The 27,388-nt window shown below is 50.2% G+C and overlaps 1 protein-coding gene across 3 annotated transcripts in view; it reads right to left on the minus strand.

Annotated features, from left to right (window-relative positions):
• Nucleotides 1-27,388, minus strand: part of gnao1a (guanine nucleotide binding protein (G protein), alpha activating activity polypeptide O, a) — a 66,168-nt gene that overhangs the window by 36,245 nt on the left and 2,535 nt on the right. For all 3 annotated transcript variants that reach the window (XM_084671327.1, XM_084671325.1, XM_084671326.1), the window contains exon 3: nt 16,370-16,511. In XM_084671327.1, coding sequence (XP_084527453.1) covers nt 16,370-16,511 — 142 coding nt within the window. The remainder of the gene's footprint in view (nt 1-16,369; nt 16,512-27,388) is intronic.

A 27,388-nucleotide genomic window follows, 5' to 3' on the forward strand; every position in this document is an offset into this window, starting at 1 on the left:
AGCAGATCAGAATCGACCCAATAAGATGTTTTCCTTCTTCTATCTCATGTTTCTCCATTTCAATTTCCTTTCTCATTCTACCTCCCTCTCCCGCTCTCACCTTATCACTTTCTATCTCTCCTTATTCTCTCTCTCCTTATCATTCTCTCTCTCTGTTCTGAAGAGACAGTTGTTCAGGTGTTGCACCCACCATGGTAACATAATATATCAGTTCTAATTCATCAGTCACCTTTCTTCGCCCCTATACCCTCGCCTCTCTCCTAACCTCTCCTCTACTCCCCTACTTTCTTCTCCTCTCCTTTTCTCCTCTAACAGCATATTGATTTGAACCAGGAAGAAGAGAAGGGCACCAGAGAGAGGAGCGAGAAGGGGGGAGTAAGAGGGAGGGATAAAGATAGAGGGGGAGAGAGAGTGGGAGGAGGAGGAAAGACAGGGTGAGAGGTGGAGGGGGAGAGAAGGAGCGAAAGGGATATAGAGATAGGGAGACAGAGAGGGAGAGAGAGGGGAAGAAAGGCAGAGAGGGAGAGAGGGAGAGAGAGCGAGAGAGCGAGAGAGCGAGAGAGGGAGGGAGAGAGAGAGAGAGAGAGAGAGAGAGAGAGAGAGAGAGAGAGAGAGAGAGAGAGAGAGAGAGAGAGAGAGAGAGAGAGAGAGAGAGAGAGTGTTGTCTTCCTCTCCTCAGTGAGTCTCATGCTGCTGTTATCTCTTAACCTTCAATTAGCGGCAGCAGGCAGCACAGGGCATTGATTAGCTTCTAAATGCCAACACACACAAACACACACGTAGACGTACACTCACATACACACATACATACACACACACACACACACGCACATACATACATACATACACACACACATATACACACAAACCACCCTGTGACACAGTGGTAGTCCTTTGGCACGCCAGGATTCTAAAGCACACATTAATTACATGGAAGGCGATGCACACCCACACACAAACAAACATACGCGCACGCACACACACACACACGCCGAATCCTTTGGTTCAGCTAACTAAGCAGAAACTTGAACAAATCACCACTGCAAACCTGCCACCGAGCCAAGCCTTCTGTCTGCAGCCAATCGCTTTTCTCTCTCCTGCTGTATAACCAACCAACTGAGCTTCAGTGGGCTTGTCTAACTGACTGAGCTGTCTGTTTGTGTGTGTGCGTGTGCAAGTGAGTGTGTGTGTGCGTGTGTGTGTCTGAAGCAGAAGTGTTGGAGGAAGTAGATGTAGCTTTAAATCACTGAGAACAGGAGTAGGGAGGCCTTGTAAAACACTGACTCTGTCTGTACACACACACACACACACACACACACAAACACCCAGCCAAGCCAATAGGACCCTCAGACAGTTTGAGGGCTGAACCCCACCCCCCTACCTCACTGAGGTGGTATAATCCACTGAGCCCTGATAGCTGAGTGACTGGAAGATACACAGAGATAAACCAAGTCAGTGTTGGAGGGGTTCCTTTACAAGGGACTAAAAATACAGGGCAGGGGACACTTGAGAACCCAGGAGCCACAACGCTGGGGAGAAACATTTATAGTCTTGAATACATTCATACTTTGAACATGAGGTTGATAGTAACACACCACTGCCAGGCTCAGATTAGATTATATCTAGAGAGGAGTGTGTGTGGGTGTGTGTGTGGGCGTGAGACAGAGAGAGACAGGGAGAGAAAACGCGGAGAGAGAAAGAGAGACTTGTCCTCTGTCCCCAGGTTCGGTGACAGTCAGCTTGGTGTGTAAGGGATCCAGAAGCTCTCGCTGTCACTACCAAGGACACAGCTGTCTGTCACCGACGCTGGGCCACTATGTCACCTACTGCTGAGCACACATGACAACAACAACACACTCCATTTGGACGGCGCTTCTGTAAGTCCTCAAAGACGCTCTACGGAGCATATACCCGTTAATGTACCGTACAAGGACATCTTTTCTCACTCCTCAAAGACAGGAAGCGACAATGAGACCTGAGAGCTGGTCTCTATGTTGATGGCGCCCTGTTCTTTTACACAACCCCCCCTTACCGCAGGTATCCCGGAAGATCCTCGGTTTTGTGACTAATGCAGTGCTGGGACACGTACTTATTCCTAGCCTGCTCTCTCGGATAGTGGAACATGTCAAACAACACGGGCCTAGTTCCTCTGAACACACACACCCTCATGCACACACACACACCCTCACACACGTGCACACGCTCACGCTCCCCCAACCCCGCTCCTACAGGCGTGTGCTGTGCTGAGGGAGCAGGAGTGAGCAGAGAGGGTGGCATTTCTGCCTCTCACTGCTGGTTCTGTCGTCAGGCAGACTGGAGGCTGGGGGGGCTGGGGGATAGGAGGCTGGGGGGCTGAGAGCCTATAAGGCAGGGAGACTGGAAGCGGGGTGGCTGGAGGTGGGGAGGCTGGGGACCTGGGGGACAAGGAGGCTGGGGGGCTGGGAGGCTAGTAGGCAGGGGGGGCTGGGAGGCTAGTAGGCAGGGGGGGCTGCCTGTGAGTCTGTAGGGCTACTTCAGGGGGACCAATGTGTCAGCTAAAAGAAGGCAGAGCTGCCTGCCCCCCCCCCCCCTGCCCCCCCCCCTGCCCCCCCTCACATCCCACCTCCAAAACCCTCCACAGCAGACAGAAGGACCATCCTCCCTGTTACTGCTTCACCCTGGGAACCGTCCAGCCCGCACTTTAAACACACACACACACTCACACGCACACACGCTGCTCTGCCAGGTTATAAATACAGACCCGTCATCAAATATACATCCTCCAAATGTGTATAATTCAAAGCTGCCGGCAACATCATGTTTCTCCAGGAGGAGCGGGGTCGGGATGGGTAGAAATGTAGGGGAAGGGAGGCTGTCTGAAAGGACACACAATTACTGATGAGAAAGGGAGGAGCGGGGGAGGGGTGAAGGAGGAGGAAAAGGGAGGATGGGGACCAGGGGGAGGAGAGGGGGAGAATGGAGGGGGAGCGATGGGGACCAGTGTAGAGGAGAGGGGGAGGAGGGAGGGATGGGGACCAGGGTAGAGGAGAGGGGGAGGAGGGACGGACAATGCATTGCAGCAGTGGTCAAACACATTCAGGGACTCTCCTAAACTGTTGCGTCACATCTCTCTCTCTAACTACCCCTCCCTGAGTGGAACAGGAAACTCTCCTTCACCCACTACCTCTTGGTTCTACCTCTCTCTCCATCCGCTTCAACTGTGCTGATGGATGCCTTCCTTGGGCCCGCCCACCGGCTGAGGTCCTGCCTACTTGTTGAGGCCCCACCCACCTGCTGAGAGGCGCCTTGACTTCCTGCTTCCACTGGCACAGAATACCTTTCAGTTCTGGCCAAGAACACTGCCCGATCGCTTGCTCGCTCGCTCGCTCCCCTCCCCTTTCCTCCGCCCCTCCCTCCCTCGCCCCCTTCCCTCCCATCCCCTCCCCCTTCCCTCCCCCTCCCTCCACTCCCTCCCTCCCTCCTTCAATCTCCTCTTGAATACTGTGAATGAGACAATATGAACGCTGGAGAAAGCTTATGACTGAGTGTTGAGGGACTCGTGTCTTAATCACAGTTATATTTAGACCTCTTAATTATCGTCAGGCAGACAGATTCATTAACCACACACAGGCTTTATATTTAGAACAGGAGGACTTGATTTGGTAGCTACAGTAGCTATCTACACGCTCCATATGTATCCTAGCTGCAGGACGTTAGCTAGATAGCTACAGCCCTCCCCCTCTTTCTCTATTAATCAAATATCTGCTCTCTCTCTCACTTTTTTTTCCCTCTATGCCTTTCTCTATCTGTCCCCCTCTCTCTGCCTCTATGGTTTTGATGAAGGTACACATGAACATACAGTGATGTGTCACACACACACACACACACACACACACACACACACACACACACAGAGCCTCAGCTGTTTTCAACTGGGATTCATCTACTTCACTTCCCAGCACTGTCTCCCCCTGACCTTGGTGCAACCACACACACACACACACACACACACACACACACACACACACACACACACACACACACACACACACACACACACACACACACACTGGGGTTCAGTGTGGTGAGTGATGATGGGAAGGGATGCAGACAGTTCTTCGAAGCACACATAACAGGCTGAGAGGCTGCCCACTGGCACAGCACGGACCTGAGCAACACACAGGCAGGAACACACAGGATCACAGAGGAACACCCAGGAGGAGCACACAGGAACCCAAAAGGAACATACAGGAACACCCAGGAGGACCACAAAGAGGGAACACACAGGAGAAGCACACAGGAACACAAGAAAACAGGAATATGAAGAACAAAACTGGGTTCTCATCGGAGGCTCCCTGGGGAGAACCCTGCCAGTGTTCAGTCTCACTGCTGGCAGCTGGGACTGTCCACTAGGGAGTCACACTTTTATACAAGCTACACACACACACACACTACACACGCTACACACACACACACCACACACACAAGCTAGACACACACACCCCACACACACACACACACACACGCTACACACACATGCTACACAAACACAAGCTAGACACGCACACGCTACACACACACGCCACACACACACACGCTACACACACACAAGCTATACACGCCAGCTACAAATCCACACACGTACACAGACATACAAGCCACATGTACAGTTTATATACACACATACACTCGTCTCCCCATTCCTCTCTATGTCCCTCCCTCCCTCGCTCCCTCGCTCCCTCCCTCCCTCCTTTCCATTCTTCTGTCCTAATTTTCTCTTCTTTTCAGTCCTCTCCTTAACCTCAACCTCCTCCTCCCTCCCTCCCTCCCCATCCCTCCCTCCCCGTCCCTCCTTCCCCATACCCTGCTCTGGAAGGATGACAGCTCCACCCAAGGCTAACTTGATCAGCCACTCTCCTGCTTGCTCTGGAAGCTGTGGTGATAAATCCTCTCTGAGTTGAAAGACTGAACCCCAGAGACACACATACACACTCAAACACACACACACGCACAGCTTTTAACACACACTCAAACACACAAACACACAGCCTAGAACCTGCAGACAAGAGTGTAAACAAGGAAATGGACCAGCATAGAGAGGTTGGGACTGTCAGCATATTTCAACAACTCTAGTGGATCCTCCGGCCACCGACCCAGTCAGAACAAAGCCCAACACACACCCAACTGTCCCCTCCTTCCAACCCCCTCCCCTGCCCCTTCACACGCACATGTACAAACATTACGAGCCATCTGTAAGAACCTGTGTCCCTCCTCTAGGCTCCCCCCTGCCTCTGCTACTGCTAAGGGAGCTCAATACCGTACCGTATAAGGGCAAGAACATCATTAATTGTGTAAACAAAGGAGAGGAGAAGAGAGGAGAGGAGGAGGGCAGGAGAGGGGAAAAGTGGAGATTAGAGGAGAGGAAAGGTAATGGGAGAAGAGAAGGAGAGTGGAGGGGTGGGGTGAGGTAAGGTAAGGAGGAGGTGAGGAAAGATAGAAGATAGCAGAGTAGAGGACACAGGGTCTGTCAGTCTCCCCTGCTAGAAGGGTGTCTGTCAGTCTCTCCTGCTAGCAGGGTGTCTGTCAGTCTCTCCTGCTAGCAGGGTGTCTGTCAGTCTCTCCTGCTAGCAGGGTGTCTGTCAGTCTCTCCTGTTAGCAGGGTGTCTGTCAGTCTCCCCTGCTAGAAGGGTGTCTGTCAGTCTCTCCTGCTAGCAGGGTCTGTCAGTCTCTCCTGCTAGCAGGGTCTGTCAGTCTCTCCTGCTAGCAGGGTCTGTCAGTCTCCCCTGCTAGCAGGGTCTGTCAGTCTCTCCTGCTAGCAGGGTCTGTCAGTCTCTCCTGCTAGCAGGGTCTGTCAGTCTCTCCTGCTAGCAGGGTCTGTCAGTCTCTCCTGCTAGCAGGGTGTCTGTCAGTCTCTCCTGCTAGCAGCATCACCACCCTGTCAGGACCCAACACCCCCCTCTTTGCTGCTTTACATCACCTCTGCTAACATCACACCGAGTCACACAGAGCAAGAATCCCATGTCCAAACAGAACGGTAATCACGCAGTAATCAGACAGTGGTAGCTGCACCTAATGATGGGAGTGTTTCGGCTGCGGGGCATCACACACACACCTGGGAACAAACACACACACACCTGGGAACACACCCACACAAACACACCCACACACCTGGGAACACACACACACACCTGGGAACACACACACACACACACACCTGGGAACACACACACACAAACACACACACACACCTGGGAACACACACACACAAACACACACACACCTGGGAATACACACACAGATGCCATTGTCCTACACGCACACACACACACACACACACACACCTGGGAACAGCCAGCCTCAACACTGTTTCTCCTTTCCTCTGTCCCCAGCCAATCCTGGCCCTCATGTGTTAACTCAGGCTATTTCCACAACTTTTGATTGGCTTCCTGTGTAACCAGCAGTGACAGCAGTATGGCCCACTGGCTCCGTTTTCTCTACCAGGAATGCCTGAGTTGGCTGTTGTGGTTGGGTCTGGTGAGTGTGTGTGTGAGGGAGAGAGAGAGAAAGGGAGAGGGAGAGAGAGGGAGAGAGAGGGAGAGAGAGGGAGAGAGAGGGAGGGAGAGGGAGGGAGAGATTGTTTGAGATATATAGAGGGTGATAGAGAGAAAGAGAGAGCAAGAGAGAGAGGTGTTTATATGTTGGTCATATGATACCGGCATTGCTCTTGGCAGAGAATACATAGAGCATGCTGGGATGGCTACAGAGAGTAATCCTAAAAACAAGTCAGAGAGAATCACATCAGCTCTCCTCCACGCACACACACACACACACACACTCCACATCAACTCTCCTCTGTACCCTCAGGGAGCCCTGCTTACTGGATGACTGGACAGCTACTTTTGAACAGGGCCACAAGCACACACTCACAGACACACACTCGTATAGACACACACTCACAGACACACACTCATGCAGGCAGCCTGCTGACACACACGCTACGCAGACCCAACATTCCCAACCTGCTAGGGATCTCACAGAGCCTGAAGCACAGGCAGAGATGTCAGCGGACATCAGTGTTCCACATGGGCTGCAGAGGAGACTCAAGACTGGTCTCCCTGCTGCTCGCTCTCTCGCTCTCTCGCTCTCTCGCTCTCTCGCTCTCTCGCTCTCTCGCTCTCTCGCTCTCTCGCTCTCTCGCTCTCTCTCTCTCTCGCTCTCTCTCTCTCTCTCTCTCTCTCTCTCTCTCTCGCTCTCTCTCTCTCTCGCTCTCTCTCTCTCTCTCTCTCTCTCTCTCTCTCTCTCTCTCTCTCTCTCTCTCTCTCTCTCTCTCTCTCTCTCTCTCTCTCTCTCTCTCTCTCTCTCTCTCTCTCTCTCTCTCTCTCTCGTTTGTTGGCACATCCAGTTCTTGCAAATTGTTTCTGTAGCTTACTTCAAAGTTAGCAACTTTATCAGGCAATCGTCTCAACTACGTAGCTCTCCAACCAACCAGAACTGGTGTATTATCTTGTTAGCTAATCGAATGGTTCGTAACAGGATCAGCTGATAGTAAAAACAACCTAGGTGACCATGTGTCAAGTAGCTAGCCAAGTAAGCCTACAAGTCTCAGCACCACAATGGTAGTTCGGTGAGCTTTAATTAAATACTTGCTTTCCATGTCACTGTCGATCTTTAATTTACCTTATTTTCTTCATTTTTTAAATCAGTGGCGGTGATTAAAACTGTTGGGCACTCACTGACCTGGAGATTTAGCCGGCTGAGCTCAGGGTAGCCCAAAAACACAAAGAAATATGAGAACATTATTGAGACGTTTTTATACAACGAATACCATAATATGTAGCATGTTGAAAGTTTTTATGTAGTCTTGGCTCTTCCTCTTGTGTTTAGTGGAGACTTATAATCGACAATGGCTGACCTTTAATCGGGTAGCCCTTGCAAGTGTCAGGTCAGGTCAGGTCAGGTGGCTGAGCGGTTAGGGAATCGGGCTAGTAATCTAAAGGTTGCCAGTTTGATGTTGTGTCCTTGGGAAAGACACTTCACCCTACTTGCCTGCCTGTACTTTCTGTAAATCGCGCTGGATAAGAGCGTCTGCAAAGTGACTAAATGTAAATGTAAGTGATCCCCAAAAACCCTGTAAAAAGTGATACACAACATCTGAGTTGGACTGTTTTTAAACATCTGATGCTATAATGTGTTCCAGGTAGAGGGTGTAAGCTGTCTTGTGTCTACCTCTTGTTGAGTGTACTGTAGACTGAGCTGGCTGGTAAAGGGACATTGAGCTGGCTGGAGATGGTAGACTGAGCTGGCTGGAGATGGTAGACTGAGCTGGCTGGAGATGGTAGACTGAGCTGGCTGGTAAAGGAACCCTGAGCTGACTGGAGATGGTAGACTGAGCTGGCTGGTAAAGGGACACTGAGCTGACTGGAGATAGTAGACTGAGCTGGCTGGAGATGGTAGACTGAGCTGACTGGAGATGGTAGACTGAGCTGGCTGGGGATGGTAGACTGAGCTGGCTGGAGATGGTAGACTGAGCTGGCTGGAGATGGTAGACTGAGCTGGCTGGAGATGGTAGACTGAGCTGACTGGAGATGGTAGACTGAGCTGGCTGGAGATGGTAGACTGAGCTGGCTGGAGATGGTAGACTGAGCTGGCTGGTAAAGGGACATTGAGCTGGCTGGAGATGGTAGACTGAGCTGGCTGGAGATGGTAGACTGAGCTGGCTGGAGATGGTAGACTGAGCTGGCTGGTAAAGGAACCCTGAGCTGACTGGAGATGGTAGACTGAGCTGGCTGGTAAAGGGACACTGAGCTGGCTGGAGATGGTAGACTGAGCTGGCTGGAGATGGTAGACTGAGCTGGCTGGAGATGGTAGACTGAGCTGGCTGGAGATGGTAGACTGAGCTGACTGGAGATGGTAGACTGAGCTGGCTGGAGATGGTAGACTGAGCTGGCTGGAGATGGTAGACTGAGCTGGCTGGAGATGGTAGACTGAGCTGGCTGGAGATGGTAGACTGAGCTGGCTGGAGATGGTAGACTGAGCTGACTGGAGATGGTAGACTGAGCTGGCTGGAGATGGTAGACTGAGCTGGCTGGAGATGGTAGACTGAGCTGACTGGAGATGGTAGACTGAGCTGGCTGGAGATGGTAGACTGAGCTGGCTGGAGATGGTAGACTGAGCTGGCTGGAGATGGTAGACTGAGCTGGCTGGAGATGGTAGACTGAGCTGGCTGGAGATGGTAGACTGAGCTGGCTGGAGATGGTAGACTGAGCTGGCTGGAGATGGTAGACTGAGCTGACTGGAGATGGTAGACTGAGCTGGCTGGAGATGGTAGACTGAGCTGGCTGGAGATGGTAGACTGAGCTGGCTGGAGATGGTAGACTGAGCTGGCTGGAGATGGTAGACTGAGCTGGCTGGAGATGGTAGACTGAGCTGACTGGAGATGGTAGACTGAGCTGGCTGGAGATGGTAGACTGAGCTGGCTGGAGATGGTAGACTGAGCTGACTGGAGATGGTAGACTGAGCTGGCTGGAGATGGTAGACTGAGCTGGCTGGAGATGGTAGACTGAGCTGGCTGGAGATGGTAGACTGAGCTGGCTGGAGATGGTAGACTGAGCTGGCTGGAGATGGTAGACTGAGCTGGCTGGAGATGGTAGACTGAGCTGGCTGGAGATGGTAGACTGAGCTGGCTGGAGATGGGAGACTAAGCTGTGTCAAACGAGCAATAGGTCCCGGTCTGCTCTAAAAGTTATTTCCCGACCTTCAAACTTCGTCATCGTCTTTCTTTCTCTGTCCTTAAACATCTAAAGATTATGTTTTTTAATCTCTTCACTCTATAGCCTTTATTGTACAAAGAACATGGGAGCAGACACTCGGACGACTAGAGGGGCGTGGTATTCCACATCAGATTATAGGTCTTCTTTGTCCTGCCCATCCTCTCCTCTGCCCTGCCCGTCCTGTCTGTGCTTTTCATAAGCATGCAATGTCTGTCAACTAATTTTCAAATCAAATGTGGTGCACTTAGATTGTAACAGCAACATTGATTTTGCAGTAGGTTATTTGTATACACTGACCCCACTGTACCTCTTGCCATACAGAAATCCTTCTCCATTTTCACTCTTACGTGCTTTAGCTATATTTGTTGTGTTGGTGAAGTTACTGTGACACCCCTGTGAAATCCAGCATTACCTAGCATATGGTTCTCAGGTGCTAAATTTAAGTTGAATCTTTCTACTGCTATTTCTGCAAGAATGCTTTCCTTGTTGTCAAAATGTTGCAATTGGACAAACTTGGACCAACTAGCTTCAGTAAATGGTTAGATTACATCTTTTGGTTTGCTACCTCCATGCATACAGCATGATTGCAACTAAATTTACTTGTGGCCTTGAATACACTACTAGCAATACAATTAATTGTGCACATGCGTGTATTATGCTAATGAGGTTCGGTTTCCAAGTGTGCAGAGATGTCAATATGTATTGATAAGTGTTACCTACTCTTGGCTAATTATAATTACGTATGTCATTGACTCATGTCATTATTATATGTTTAGGCAACACGCACATAAAACAATACTGTACATTTATTTGAAAATGTTCTGCAAATGTCATTATCACTTAACTGTTAACTTGCTCTGATGACTAATAGCAGTGCAATAATATAACAAATATGCTTGTTTAAGTGGAATGTTGCAATGTTTCTTTAGAGAATACCTGAATTAGCCATTTGCTGTACTTTTTTTCATACTTTGAAGCCCAGTCGACCACTGACAATATACCGGCTCACCAAAATGCACCTGTCAATGTTTACTTCCTACTTTACTCGCCTTGAAGAGTATACGATTGGTGGATTTTATGAAGGTGTCATGGATATGAACTCTTATTTGATGCAAACCATAGTTGTCCAGAAAACATGCCTGTGTCGATAAAGAAACAAAGTGTTTGTTCCTTGAAAAATGTGCAAGAACTGGACATGCCAACACATTTTTTTAAGGGTTGTAGAAAAGTTTTAAAGCGATACAGAAAAATCCAGCTCCTCCATCACCAGGGATCGTTCAAATGCACGATTTTGAGCTGCGGCCCACCACCTATAAACCCCTCAACCCGCTAGTTAATCACCTGCTGCCGTCTGATTGGCCTGCAGGGCTGGAGGTAACCCAAGGGTGGAGGTTGCCTGGGTGATGGAGAGGAGGGGCGTGTGGATGGGGGAGGGAGGGTGCTGGGTTCTACAGCTGTGAAAATAACTGTCCTCTCAGGTTTGTACCTCTCCTCCTCCCATCTCTCCCCCTTTCTTTCCTTCCTTCCTTCCTTCCTTCTTTCCTTTCCTCCTTCCCTGTTTTCCTCCCTATTCTCATCTCTCCTTCTCCTCCTCCTTCCCTCCCTCCCTCCTTCCCTCCCTCCTCTCTACCTCCCTCCCTCCCTTCACTTCCCTTGCCTCCCTCCCTCTCTCTTTCCCTCCCTATTCTCATCTATCCCTTCCTGCCTCCATCTGATGCACTATGTATCTACAGAGTTGAACACTCTTTCTAAACTAGCCACGTACACACAGTCAAACACACACACAGCAAAGGTGGTGAGAGGTGATTAATGCATGTATATGTGTATGTGTGTTTGTATGCTTGTGTGTGTGTTTGTATGTGTGTGTGCGTGTGTGTTGTCCAGCTTGCCATCTGGCTGTGATGCTGCTTATTCCTCTGATCTCTTTATTCCTGCTCCTCCAATCAGCGCTGGCACCGGCCAGGCACGACTGGCACAGAGCTGGTAGCAGCAGGGCCGTCAGGCTGCTGGGGGGGGGGCCAGAACCCCTAGTCTCTAGTTTACCTAGCCCAGAGGGTTAGCCTAGCCTAGCTTAGCATAGCCTAGCCCACTACTGTCAGAGGGGTATCCTTTCCCAGCCTAGACCAGCCCAGACTAGCACAGTACAGCCCATTACAGCACAGCCTAGACTAGCCCAGCCCAACCCAACCCAGCCCAGCCCACTCTGGACTACAATCCTGCAGGACTTCTAAGCCATATAACGTAGTGACACACCTACTGGCCTGCTGATTACTCAACCAATCACAGCTTATACGGGTAAACCTCACTACAACTCAAGACAATCACATGATTCTTGTTGACACTTATATTGCAATCGTCAATCAACAATTCTCCACCAAAACAAACTCACAACATATCAGGAATGGTCTGACCCATTTGTCTTGATCAGAGAGCTCAGGTCCCTCCCTCCCGCCGTCCATATTCACACATAAATGGATTAATCTGTGGCTAATAGGATAAGAGCAGCCGTCTTGGAAGACCAGAAGAACTCTTCCAGAGTACAGAGCTTTACAGGATTTGCGTGTGTCTATGTGTGTATGTGTGTGTGCCTGCATGTGAAAGTGGGGAGTTAGGTGGTTAAGCGGGTAGAGCATCGGGCTAGTAATCTGAAGGTTGCAAATTCAATTCCCGGCCAGTGCACATGACGTTGTGGGCAAGGCACTTCACCGGGGAGAATGTACTTACTGTAAGTCGCTCTGGATAAGAGCGTCTGCTAAATGTAAATGTACGAGAGACGGTGTGAAGCTCCACTGGTTTGTTATAAAATTCTATATCAATTAACTGGACTTTAATCACGTGTTAATCCAGGACTAATCCTGCCTTGGTCCTGTCTCTAAATGCATCCAACCTCAGCTCCTTTCCCTCCAACCTCGGACTTCTTCACCCCTCCAACCAGCCAGGAACTGGACTTCCTCACCTCAGCTCCTGTCCCTTGAACATATCCTCTCATTCGCATCTGAAGCTATATAGGACCGGGCATTCATCATTACATTCATATTGTTGCAGACAGTACTGGAGTGTGTGTTTGTATGTGCAAATCTACACACTTACACAACCCCCACCCACGGTTACTCCACGACTACAACTCACAAATGTCCACAACACTAACACTGTGATCCGATGAGGTTTACTCCATCCTTCAGGGAATTCACCACACTGTCACAGTTGCTAAGATACAGCTCATATTTCAATTCTGGTGGAAGGAACAGGTGTTAGTCAATCTGACAGCAGTCAGCCCCCCAGTTCCCCGTCTCTCTCCTACCCCCTCTCTCCATCTCTCTCTCTTTGCCTCTCTCACATAGATACAGAGGAACACCCTAGTAGACGTTGGGTTCTGTGACAGGAGAAAGGAGGAGAGGAGAAGAGACCAAAAGGGAGGAGATGAGAGGAGAGGACAGGAGAGGAGAGGAGGAAAGGGTAAAGGAGAGAAGCGATGAAGGGAGAGGAGTGAGGAGAGAAGAGAAAAGGAGAGGAGAGAGGGGAGATGAAAGGTGCTCATCTCAGCAGGTTCCCCAGATGACAGGAGAGACACACACACACTTCAAACAAACACACACACACACACACATCAAAGGACTGCGTTGAAGCTTCAGGCAGGAGGAAGTGGTGTTAAATGTAGAGGGCTTCCAACTCTAATGTGACCTTCATCACCTGGCCGGGGAATCCATACTGCCATATCACCCCAAAACAAACACTGACACACACACACACACACACACACATACACTTCAAAGCATCACAAGCACTTCAGAATAACCTGAAAACACCCAAACACAGGACAACACATGCAGTGTCAGAGGACAGTGATGTATGGCCCACCCAGGCTAATTGGAACAGCAGGAAGAGAGGGACAGCAGCAGCCAGGAGGGACATCGTATCTGTGTGTGTGTGTGTGTGTGTGTGTGAGAGAGTGTGTGTGTCCCGTCTCAGTGGTAGCTGCACCTAATGAGGAGATGCAATGTTATCAGCAGTGGGGCGTCGTCACACACAAACGCCCATCGTCCTTCACACGCACACACGCACACACACACACACAATCACATACACCTGTACACATGCTGATCACGAGGACAACACACTTCTGTCCTTCCTTCCTTTTATTATTGTAAGGCTGGGTGTCAAACCTGCCCCCACCTCTCATATGCTAAAGTCTGGAGTTCCTGGACGGTCTCAACTTGATGGCTCTCACACCCCATTCAAGATTTGGTCAGATTGGTTGGTCTTGTGTATAAAGGGAATTGTAATACATTGTTCTGTGGATTCTTTATGTCCTGAGACCTTCTCCTCAGTTCTCCCTTTTTCTACTGTCCTACTCTTGCTTTCTCTCTGATTCACAATGATCATGGTAGAGTAGGCAATATTTAAAGCCTTCATTTTGAAAACATGTTTACCTTGTAATTGATTTCACTCATTTGCAATGTTATTAAATGCGTATTTTATTTTAACCTTACTTTGACCATTCTTGCTCTGATTCAACCCCTAGAGTCAAATAACTGGAATCATACTTGTATTGACATTATTTGATTCATGCTGATACATTGTTCAGTTTCCCATCTTCCTTTAAACCATAGGGGAATTCGTTTTGGTTGTTTGGCCAATATATAGCACCCTACATGATTTTTTCTCTCTCCTCTGTCCGTCTCTCCCTCTTCCACCTCCCTGGCAGCAGACCTCTCTCCCTCGTATTACCCTGCCGTGTTGTTTACCTGAGATAAGGATTCAGTTAGGTCCATGGACTGCTGTCAGGGTACAAACACACAAGCAATTTAAATGGGTTGGATTTTCCCATTAAGAAAAATGTGTCAACTCTTCTAGCGCTATAAAAAGTGTGTGTGTGCACGTGTGTGTGCACGTGTGTGTGTGTGTGTGTGTGCGACTTTGCCCTTGGACACCTGCGGTATGTGTTGAGAGGAAGGCACAACACTGGGTAGTCATGGCAACTGGCAAGTACAGTGAAAAAAGGGAGGGTGGTGGGGGGGGGGGGAAGAGGATGAGAGAGTTCTCATCATGACAGGAATAGAGAGGTACAAAAGGAAAAGTAGTCTGAGAGTGGAGGAGGGACATTTACTAAATAATTCATTGATTGAGCATACTCTTCCATCCAAAACAATGAACAAGGGCGATTTAAACCTCCAACCTATTGATCTACGTCATACACTCTCCCAGTGTGCTATACCTGTCTCCTGAGTACAGTGGCAGAGAGATATAGATACAGTAGAACAGACAGAGAAAGACTGCTCATTTAATAGATGATTTAATCAAATAGATTACAGATGAGAGAGGGAGAGACATAGAGGAAAAAAGAGAGGGGGGGCAGAGTGTGTTGCAGGGACTGTTGAACAGATCCAATAAAAGCTTCACACCTCAGATTAAAGAGGTGTGAGCCAGATGGACAGAGAGAGAGAGAGAGAGAGAGAGAGAGAGAGAGAGAGAGAGAGAGAGAGAGGGAGGGAGGGAGGGAGGGAGGGAGGGAGGGAGGGAGGGAGGGAGGGAGGGAGGGAGGGAGGGAGGGAGGGAGGGAGGGAGGGAGGGAGGGAGGGAGGGAGGGAGGGAGGGAGGGAGGGAGGGAGGGGGAAAGGAGACTTGTCTAAACAGCTATTCCACACAGCAGCTGGCCTCTCTCCATTCTCTCACTTACACCCTCTCTCTGTTCCATCTCACTCTCTCACACTCCTCTCCTCTAATCTCCGTCTTACTCAAACGAAGCTATTTCTCTATCCCTCTCTTTCTCTCTCTTTGTGCTGAAGGACACTGAACCCGTATGACCCGACTCGAAATGATTACAAAGGTTACACACAGACGCACACACGCAGAGACAGACACACACACACACGTAATTCTGAGGAAATGACGGCGTCATGTCTACAATCTCTCCTTCCGTCAGAAACATGGGTCAGTATCTCTGATGAAAGTATTTGCAGGTTTGAGGACCACACCGATCGCAGATCACATCAGATTGACACACACACACACACACTCTTGATCAATAGTCCATCTCTTCTTGGAGTATCTATAGCTTTGGATAAAAAAACAGAGGACTTCCTGTAAAGGTCAGTGTCAGTGATGCGTATCCTGTTTTGGTGGCGGTACAGGACACCCGGTGGGGACAGATTGTGACACCGAATCTGAGCAGCTGGTGTCACATGTTCCACCCCTGTCCTCAGCCAGGGGTCATACAGCCACGGTATCACTCCTCCTAAACCACCTTCTGAAGTCATCATCATCGCCATCATCATCATCATCCTTCTTATCATCCTCAACACCCCCATCATCATCCTTAACACCACCATCCATCTCCCTCATCACCCATTTATCATCGCCATCCTCATCAACACCATCATCCTCAACACCACCATCATCATCATCACCACCATTACGATCCTCATCAATCGTCTTATCATCACCATCACAATCATCACCCTCATCACATCATCATCACCACCAACATCACAATCAGCAGCAGAAACCAATGCAATGGGATCGGTTTCAATCCCGCCATGTGTGTGTGGCATACACTCGTGTTTACATTCAGAGTGTGTGTGTGTGTGTGTGTTGATGTGCAGAGTGTGTGTGCTACTGACCTTGCACTCCTTGTTGCCGTACTCCAGGCCCAAGGTGTCCATGGCACGGACGATGGCCGCCAGGGACTGGATGGTGTTGCTGTAGACCACGGGCTTGTACTGCTTCACATCATCGCCCGAGAAACCGTCCTCGTGGATGATCCTGAACACACGGCAAACACGCACGTTAACGCAATGCAGTAAAAAACACACGCGTGCCAGACCGGCATGTACCTCGAAACACACACACACACACACACACACACACACACACACACACACTGGACTGGCTTGTAGATTAAAACACACACACACACAGTCATTAGACTGGATTGTACAGTACATGACACCCCATGCATGGCCCAGTACTGTAGGTGCCTGTAGGCTGCACACACTGGCATGCTGGAAGAATGAGTCTGCCGACATTAGAGCAGTCCAGATGTTGAGGTTGTGCTCCATCAAACACTCATACACTGTCTCACACACACACACTGTCTCACACACACACACTGTCTCACACACACACTGTCTCACACACACACTGTCTCACACACACACACACTGTCTCACACACACACACTGTCTCACACACACACTGTCTCACACACACACTGTCTCACACACATACACCCACACACTCTCTCACACACATACACACACACACTCGGGCCTGGACCCACAGCAACTACACTCTACCACTCTTTTAGCTTGTAATCTTTTCAGTGTTTCTTAACTGGAAAATGTGTGTGTGTGTGTTCACTCTAGCATACCAAGTGTTTAAAAGAACGACTGTGAGAAGGGTGAACAAGAGGACTAAGAGATAAAGAAGGCGAGACTAAGATAAAGAGAGAGACGAGAGAGAGAGAGGGAGAGGAAGAGAGGAAGAAAGAGACCTAAGCCTTGGGGTGTAAGAGAGACTGTCCGTCATTCTCTTTCTCCCCCCCCCCAGCCCCCAGCTTTCCCCCACAAAGCTTGTCTATGTCTCTCTCTCTCTTTATAACACCACATCTTCTCTATGTCTCTCTCTCTTTATAGCACCACATCTTCTCTATGTCTCTCTCTCTTTATAACACCACATCTCTATGTCTCTCTCTCTTTATAGCACCACATCTTCTCTATGTCTCTCTCTCTCTCTTTATAGCACCACATCTTCTCTATGTCTCTCTCTCTTTATAGCACCACACCTTCTCTCTGTCTCTCTCTCTCTTTATAGCACCACATCTTCTCTATGTCTCTCTCTCTTTATAGCACCACACCTTCGTTTCAGCATCTGCTTCTCATCAGCCTTCTGGCAAGTCTTAACCTGCAATGTCCATTGTATTTGTGTGTGTATGTGAGAGAGTGTGTTTGAATGTATGTGTGCATGTGTGTGTGAGAGTGTTTATTAATGGGTTGGCTACAGCTCAACAGTCTTGCTGTAAGGCAGACAGGTGCATTAATATGGTAGTGGGATACAACCTCCCTCACTTTAGCTTTGACACACACACACACACACCTATTCTCTCTCTCTCTCTCTCTCTCTCTGCCCAGCTTCGGTCTATCTCTGTGTCATCTCCGTGGTAAAATAGCTCTACTCTGCCCACCAAGATTTAGATGGTTCAACCCCTTAATAATTCATCTTTCACATAAAGAAGGGGCTCTCCCTCTCTCTCTGTATGTCCCTCTCTCTCTGTGTGTGTGTATCTCTCTCCCTATCTCTCTCTTTCACTCTCTCATCCAGTAATTACCATGCCACCATGACATGACAGGTTTATCTAGTAGTATAATAAACAGTGCAGCACAGACTGGGCAACGTGGTATGTGTGTGTTTGTGTGTGCTCGCTGGTGGGAGGTAGATGTTGGGCACACTCCACACTCTCTGTGAGCCAGACAGCGTGTGGACCAGCTGAGCTCCTCAGAATGAGAGGGCCTTGTGGTGTCCTGCCTGCACCACACTGCAGCCGCTACCCTGACGTCTGGCCAGAGAGGCCCTGCGTTCTGCAGGGAGTCTCTACCCACCGGGGATGAACAGGACTGGAGCCCTGCGTTCTACAGGAAGTCTCTACCCACCGGGGATGAACAGGACTGGAGCCCTGCGTTCTACAGGAAGTCTCTACCCACCGGGGATGAACAGGACTGGAGCCCTGCGTTCTGCAGGAAGTCTCTACCCACCGGGGATGAACAGGACTGGAGCACTGCGTTCTACAGGAAGTCTCTACACACCGGGGATGAACAGATGGAGGCCACTGAAGCCACAAGCAGATCAGGTCACCCACTCACTGCTTCAGCCACAGCAGATGGAGTTTGACAGCAACACTGACAGTCCTAAGTGTATGTGTGTGTGTTCCTTTCTCCTTCTCAGGTGTCAGGTGTATTGATCATATTCAAAAGGTGTTCAGGTGCCGTCAAAGTCACGGTGGTAACAATGGTAAAGACAGAGGCAGTATGGTGTCGTCATGGTAATGATGGTAGAGACAGTAGCAGTATGCTGTAGTCATGGTAAAGATGGTAGAAACAGTAGAAGAATACTGTCGTCATGGTAACTGTGGTAGAGACAGTAGCGGTATACTGTAGTCATAGTAACAATGGTAGAGAGCCATCAGCAGTATACTGTAGTCATGGTAACAAAGGTAGACCGCAGCAGTATACTGTAGTCATGGTAACAACGGTAATCAGCAGCAGTATACTGTAGTCATGGTGGAAGGGTGTGTCTGCTTAAACAGGACTAAAAATGTCTAGTTTCCTCTTTGTTTCCTGGAGCTGCACCATATAGTCAGTGTGTGTGTGGGTGAAACACCACAGGAGAGCTCAGATCATTATTACTGTCTTTCCGCCTGGCCTTCCCTCAAAGTTAATACTGGCACCCTCATTAACTAGCAGACGAGAGCAAGAGAGAGAGAAGGAGAGAGGGAGAAAAGGAGAGAGGAAGAGAAGGGGAGAGGGAGAGAAGGAGAAAGGGAGAGAAGGAGAAAGGGAGAGAAGGGGAGAGGGAGAGAAGGGGAGAGGGAGAGAAGGGGAGAGGGAGAGAAGGGGAGAGGGAGAGAAGGAGAGAAGGGGAGAGGGAGAGAAGGGGAGAGGGAGAGAAGGGGAGAGGGAGAGAAAGGGAGAGAAGGGGAGAGAAGGGGAGAGGGAGAGAAGGGGACAGGCCTGCAGAGTGTGGGTGGGTCTGAGAGACAGGAAGAGATACAGAACAGTCATTAAGAAAGAAACAAAGTAGGAAAGGGAGAGGGAAGAGAAAAGATGAGAGTGGGTGAGGGAAAGAGAGACAGGTTGAGAGAAAGAGAGAGGAAAGGAAGGAGAGAGAGAGAAAGGAACATACTGGGTAAAAAGCCTTTGAATCCAATGATCATCTGTGGTTCAAAGGTTCTGGGCTCTTCATGCATGAGAACATTTTCTCATTACTGCCTCTCCTCCTTCTGTCAGGTGTGTGTGTGTGTGTGTGTGTGTGTGTGTGTGTGTGTGTGTGTGTGTGTGTGTGTGTGTGTGTGTGTGTGTGTGTGTGTGTGTGCGTGTGAGAGAGAGAGAAACCTGTACACATCATACACACATTACACACACATTGCTTTGTGGCTTGAGTAAGTAGAAAGTCAGAGAAGTCTTGTAGACCTGTCTATTGGCACACACACATACTCAAATACACACAGACCCAAACACACACTCACTCACCAACAGTGAACCTTCAACCACCTGTGACCATCTGTGGAGAGGATCTCTTTAGAACTTTATTGAGTCAGTAAAAGAATTCACAAGCACAATATAATTGTGAATTCATAGCTTTACCTTTGTGTTACCAGTGCTTTATTTAATCTTGCCCTGATATTCACCAACAATACCCCCCATTCTATTGGCATAAGCTTAAGGTAATGTATTTTTTCAATAAACTTCCCAGTTGGAGTTCGGAAATGATGTGATTTCTTTGCTCTTTAGCCCAGAGACTGCTTAAGCAACAAGCCCCAAGAGGCCGTGTTTGCGCTGATTTTAGAACAGGTAAGGGGAGTTGTTAGGCACGACGCGAAGCGGAGTGCCGGAAACCCCCTTACCTGTTCTACAATCAGCACAAAACACAGACTCGCGGGGCTTATTGCTTTTCTAAAACTGTTACTACAAATATTTGATGTGGTTTCATTAATAAAAACAATTATAAAACAAAATAGTTTAATAATAAACCGTCATTCCTCCGCCACTACAAAGTATAGTTCCTACATAAATTGTTGGCACGCAACAGCCAGATGGACACCTTTGCCGTCTTTTTTTATTTGAAATATTCGATGCGTAGTAATATGGAATGTTAAAGAATGTTATGAAGACAACCTGTGAGGTTATGCTGGATTTTACAACGGCATGGATCGCGATATAGCCAATCACAATCAAGGATGGGAACAACCAGTTTTAGAATATGGCATTTAGGAATGTAGCTAGCCTGACAGTCTTGTCAGTCAGGTATCTAACTTTAGCCTTTCTAGAGCTGCTCCCAAGATGGATACTGTATGTCCCATGCATGAATCTGGGCATCAAGAAACTGGATAAGGAATCCATCTGACTGTTTACATCTCGAGGTTACTTCCCTCCATCGTGGCCTAAATATGTTTTGGGTACTAAGTACTTTGTTTTCGACTGCAGATATTAACCACCTCCCCTCCATAGCATGGTCCCAGACCTGGTCCCTCCCCTCCATAGCATGGTCCCAGACCTGGTCTCTCCCCTCCATAGCATGGTCCCAGACCTGGTCTCTCCCCTCCATGGTCCCAGACCTGGTCTCTCCCCTCCATAGCATGGTCCCAGACCTGGTCTCTCCCCTCCATAACATGGTCCCAGACCTGGTCTCTCCCCTCCATAGCATGGTCCCAGGCCTGGTCTCTCCCCTCCATAACATGGTCCCAGACCTGGTCCCTCCCCTCCATAGCATGGTCCCAGACCTGGTCTCTCCCCTCCATGGTCCCAGACCTGGTCTCTCCCCTCCATAGCATGGTCCCAGACCTGGTCTCTCCCCTCCATGGTCCCAGACCTGGTCCCTCCCCTCCATAGCATGGTCCCAGGCCTGGTGTGTCAGCCTCTCCTGTAACTGACCACTGACCGCTGTTGTCCGTGCTGACGATGACCAACCTCTTTGTCCTGTCTGAGGCCCCTCAAGTGCTGACGCTGTCATCGCCTGCATTACACAGCTACCTAATTTACCCCGCTGTGTGTGTGTGTATGTACGTGTGTGTGTGTGTGTGTGTGTACTGGGTGTGTGGCTATTAATAACCTCGGCAATCAGAGAAGCGCTGGTCTCCCAAGCATCAGCTGTTGCTTCCGCTAGCGACAATCTCTCCCTCACACCCTGGAGGTCAAGCACAGACATGGCCAACACCTTCTCCTCCCTGTGCTCTCATCCCAGACCCGGCCAACACCTTCTCCTCCCTGTGCTCTCATCCCAGACCCGGCCAACACCTTCTCCTCCCTGTGCTCTCATCCCCCTCTCCCCCAGCTCTCTCACACGCGTCAACTCTCGCCCTCTCCAACCCTCCTCCCTCTCCAACCCTCCTCCCTCTCCTTCCTTAACCCCATCTCCCACCATCCCTCCATCCCTCTATCCCACCTAGGGGACTCTAGCGGTTATTTCGCCGAAAAATTACCATATTTGCCTTCTCTGGCGTGATATGACACCTCTCCTGACTGTCGCCGCAAAAAATTTGACGTGCTTCCTCCTTTGCACTTGATCGTTTTGAAACACTTGTTGCGTTTTGCGATGTCGGAATCTTTGGGTGGGAAATACAGCCACACTTTTGACCGCTTCGCTTTAGGCATTTTAAATGCACTAAAAGCTAGCTAGCTAACGATAGACAAACAGAGCAAGTGTAATATGTATACTAGTGATCACGTGAAGTGAATGGTTAATATGCTTTTACATCCATTTTGGAAAACGGACGTAAAAGGAAACGTCTGAGGGAAAACGTAATTTTAAAAGCAGCCTACATTTACGGTAGCTAGCTAACAGTAAACTACAGAGAAAGTGTTTTTTTAGTTGTTTTTTTTTCAATTTTTATTGATTTTCCATTAAACCATGTAGCATTTTCTACAGCACATATTGGACCAAATGTATACATAGTATGGATGTGCTATACAGATACTAACCAATGTGAAAGATACCCCCCCAACCCACCCAACCATCCCAGGAGTGTGGGATTTTTTTTACATCCGTTTCGGAGCGACAGAGGAAAAATATTTCTGTCAACACATTAAGTGGAACCAAAATGATGAACCAAAATTTGCGTTCTAATCCGGTCCGATTCCTACAGGTTGCATAGGAACCGGGTTTCGGTACCCAACCCTAATCCCACCCACCCACCCTCCCTCCCTCCCTCTCTCCCTCCGCACAGCCCATCTCGATGGTGCCAGTCAGATTACTGACTGTCACTCCTCTAGCTGCTGTGTGCCAGCTGGGTACAGAAGAGGGTGGCACTGATCTGATGAATGTTGCTGTTGCTGTCACATGCACTCAGACACACACACACTCAGGTGCAAGCGCACACACACACACACCCACGAGCACACACACACACACCCCCACGAGCACACACACACAGGCGCACGACGCTCTCTGAATCCCTCAGATCTGCAGCATAATAACAGCTCAGCCTTGCATCCGGACCATCCTCATTACAGTGTCCCTCCTTCCTGTGGTGTTCTGGCCCACACAGTGACCTGCCCCGTCTCCTCCGCCGCCGGCTTCCTGCTCGCGCTGCCTCGCAATAACGACGTCTAAACCCTTATTTAAATGTCAACTCACACGAGCTGTCGACACACGGACAAAAGGGAAAGCTTTGACATTCAGCGGTGGTCGCTACTGTGTGGTATACAAAGCTCTCGTCTGGTCAAACCAAGCCTGGCCAGGCAGGCAGGAGTGACCCTGTGCCGTGCGAACAGGGTCAGTAATAACAGGTGGGACCAAACAGAGCAGAGCTCACCTGTGTTATTAGGTTCAGGTTGTGTAAGGGCTGTCACTGTGAAAGGCTTTCGGTATCAGTCATCTCTCACCGCGCTCTCCTCCTCCTCCTCGCTGCACCCGGCCCCTTTCTCTCCTCCTTCAACCCTCCCTGTACACAAGCCTCATGTCTTCTTAAATGCTCTCCTCCCTCCCTCCCTCCCTCCCTCCGTGTTTCCTGTGCAGTCATCAAATGTGTCGTCGACTTGTATCAGCGAATAAAACTCATCTCTCTAGTAGATTGATGTCATGTTCCGGAACAACGTTCTACAGAGGAGGAGAAGGAGGAGTGCTGCTACACTTCCACCTCCTTCCCCCTCCCTCCCCCAGACAGGCAAAGGTGAATTTATCACCTCTAAGGTAAGGTTTAGTGTGACATCAGAGGTTAACACCCAAACAAAACCTCCTCCAATCATTGCATCGATCTTTGCAGCACGCACACACCTCTAGTCCTCATGCGCGCTGGATGCGGGTCTGACAGTGCCAGAGTGCTGTGTTTGAGCTTTTTTTCCATGTCTGAGCCATGTTAGGAAGGCAGACATAACAGAGGCACGCTCCGCATCAGCTGATCTGGGAGCAGCTGAGAGAGTGGCCCAGCAACAAGGCTCCTTTGTCTGGCTGTGTTTAAGACCTGACCTGAGGTCTGCTGCCTGGCCCAACACACACACCTCCCTCAGACAACAGCCCTTTGTTCCTCAGCACGGACCTGACCCGCACATGGACCACACACACACACAAGCCTGGAGTGTAAACATGGAAGAGACAGCAGAAGCATGGCAGGGAGGAGGAGAAACAGGAGTGGCAGGGAGGAGAAACAGGAGAGGCAGGGAGGAGGAGAAACAGGAGAGGCAGGGAGGAGGAGAAACAGGAGTGGCAGGGAGGAGGAGAAACAGGAGAGGCAGGGAGGAGGAGAAACAGGAGAGGCAGAGAGGAGGAGAAACAGGAGAGGCAGGGAGGAGGAGAAACAGGAGTGGCAGGGAGGAGGAGAAACAGGAGAGGCAGGGAGGAGGAGAAACAGGAGAGGCAGGGAGGAGGAGAAACAGGAGAGGCAGGGAGGAGGAGAAACAGGAGAGGCAGGGAGGAGGAGAAACAGGAGTGGCAGGGAGGAGGAGAAACAGGAGTAGCAGGGAGGAGGAGAAACAGGAGTAGCAGGGAGGAGGGGCGAGAGTGAGAGAGGAAGAGTACCAGAAGAATATCACACATGCCTCTTAAGCTTTAATAGATTCTAATAGTCCCCGACAGACAACCTAGTAGCAGAGGCAGCAGTCAGTCCTTTGCAGCACCCCCAACACGCACACGTACACACAGCCTATCCCTGCTCCCTCAGTCTCTGCTCCCACACACACACACACACACACTCTACTCTCCACTCCTCCCCTCTGAGCTGAGCTGAACAGAGTTGGGCCAAGGGTTGGATAGATTCACACGCTGGGAACTGAGCTGTAAGAGACTGGAGTAAATGGAGAGAGAGACAGGGATAGAGAAAGACAGAGAAAGAGAAAGAGAAAGAGAGAGAGAGAGAGAGAGAGAGAGAGAGAGAGAGAGAGAGAGAGAGAGAGACAGACAGACAGACAGACAGACAGAAACAGCGAGGGAGGGAAACAGAGAGAGAGAAAGACAGAAGGTTCCAGATGGAAGTTAATGAGTGACAGACAGTCAGACGGCAGGTAGAGACTGGAGGACTGGGGGACTGGAGGACTGGAGGACTGGAGGACAGGGGGACTGGAGGACTGGCGGACTGGGGGACTGGAGGACTGGGGGACTGGGGGACTGGAGGACTGGGGGACTGGGGGACTGGGGGACTGGAGGACTGGGGGACTGGGGACTGGAGGACTGGAGGACTGGGGGACTGGGGGACTGGGGGACTGGAGGACTGGAGGACTGGAGGACTGGAGGACTGGGGGACTGGGGGACTGGAGGACTGGAGGACTGGGGGACTGGGGGACTGGAGGACTGGAGGACTGGGGGACTGGGGGACTGGGGGACTGGGGGACTGGGGGACTGGAGGACTGGAGGACTGGGGGACTGGGGGACTGGGGGACTGGGGGACTGGGGGACTGGGGGACTGGAGGACTGGAGGACTGGAGGACTGGAGGACTGGGGGACTGGGGGACTGGGGACTGGAGGACTGGGAGGACTGGGAGGACTGGGAGGACTGGAGGACTGGGGGACTGGAGGACAGGGGACTGGGGACTGGAGGACTGGAGGACTGGAGGACTGGGGGACTGGAGGACAGGGGGACTGGGGGACTGGAGGACTGGGGTCAGACAGAACACACAGTGGTCTGTCTATCATACTCATGTGTCTGCTGTATGCATGCTGCTCTTTAACCCGTGGGATTTGCATGTGCTTCTGTATCGTTATAGAACGCAAAAGTTCGGGACCCCCAGTGGCTCACCGGGTAGGAGTGTGTACTGCTAAAGAGGAGGCCTTGACACAGGGGCCAGGGTTCGAGTCCAAGCCCAGGCCATTTGTTGCATGCCATCCCCTCCCCCTCCCTGCCTTTCCTGTCTCTTTCAATATAAACAAAGCTGAAAAAGGCCACTAAAGTATTGAACAAAAAAAAGAAACGGATGTTGAACTGACCCCAGTCCCGCTTTTGAGACCTCAGCCAGTAGGTGGCTGTCAACACATACAAGCGTATCTTCGTTTATCTTGGTCACTATATCTAAACTGAGCATTCTGCAACCGAAGCAAAGTTATGCTGCATGTGGTGACCAGCAGAATTCCCACAGCAAGCCCGACATTTAATTTGCTTGTAAGCAACGGATTATATCAACCTTCAATGACAGCCCCTGGGCTATCTATCATCATAGTTTGGCCAAACCACCTCCGGTGTCTGATCTGACTGAATGATTGGCTGTAGAGAAGGCAAACTGAGGATTCGGCAGATAAAGGGTGTTGGCTACAACAAGTAGGTTTAAGCAGAATATGAGAAGAGCTAACAACCAATGATAATGTTTCGAGCTACTGTAGCATGCCACCCATCCATTGTACCCCCCAAAACTAAACCGACCCCCCTCCACACCCCCTCCTCCTCCATGCCCCCTCCTTTGTCCAGCTCTAACCATAACTAGCCCCCCATTCTTCCCTCACCCCCTAGCCCCAACTCAGACCCTAATCACCCTCCATTCTGGAGATGGCTGGGTGGGTGGTTAGGTATAGAGGGAGGCCAGGGTGGGGGAGGGTGCTACTGGGAGACAGGCCATGCCAGGACTGGTCGGCAATGGGAACAGTCCAGAACTGTATGGCTCTCTCCCCCTCTCCCCCTCTCCCCCTCTCCCTCTCTCCCTCTCTCCCTCTCTCCCTCTCTCTCTCTCTCTCTCCCTCTCCCCCTCTCCCTCTCCCTCTCCCTCTCCCTCTCCCTCTCCCTCTCCCTCTCTCCCTCTCCCTCTCTCCTTCTCTCCTTCTCTCCCTCTCTCCCTCTCTCTCTCCCTCTCTCTCTCTCTCTCTCTCGCTCTCTCTCCCCCCCTCTCTCTCCCCCTTTCTCTCTCTCTCTCCCTCTCTCTCTCTCTCTCTCTCCCCCCCCTCTCTCTCTCTCCCTCTCTCCCTCTCTCCCTCTCTCTCTCTCTCTCTCTCTCTCTGGGACACACACACAGCTCTGAGAACCAGTGCAGCCACACCGTACGGCCAGTGTTTGTTCTCTCTGCGCTCGGTCTCCTCCAATCATGTCATCGAGGGTGGCTAGGCAGCCCCGCTAACACACACACACACACAAATATATACAGACAGAAAGGCCGAAAGGAAGACAAAAAATTGACAGCAATGACAAGAGAAGGAAAGAGAGAGAGAGAGATGAGAGAGAGAGAGAGAGAGAGATGAGAGAGAGAAAGAGAGAGAGAAATGAAAGAGTGAGAGAGATCCAGATCGACCTCAGTCTTCACCTCACACTGACCTACTAAGCTGCAGTACCCGGTATGGGTATGTGTGTGTGTGTGTGTGTGTGTGTGTGCGTGTGAACGGATTGGGTTAATGAAAAACGGCAGGAACAAAGCACATCTCATTCTCTATGCTCTTTTTCTGAGTGATCCTTTTGGTGTTTGCCCGTCTCACTTTCCCTAATACATACACAGGCCACAAGGGCACACTGGGAAGTA

Source organism: Hypomesus nipponensis, chromosome 14 (assembly GCF_054491055.1).
Source record: "Hypomesus nipponensis isolate SF chromosome 14, ASM5449105v1, whole genome shotgun sequence".
Classification (NCBI taxonomy): domain Eukaryota; kingdom Metazoa; phylum Chordata; class Actinopteri; order Osmeriformes; family Osmeridae; genus Hypomesus; species Hypomesus nipponensis.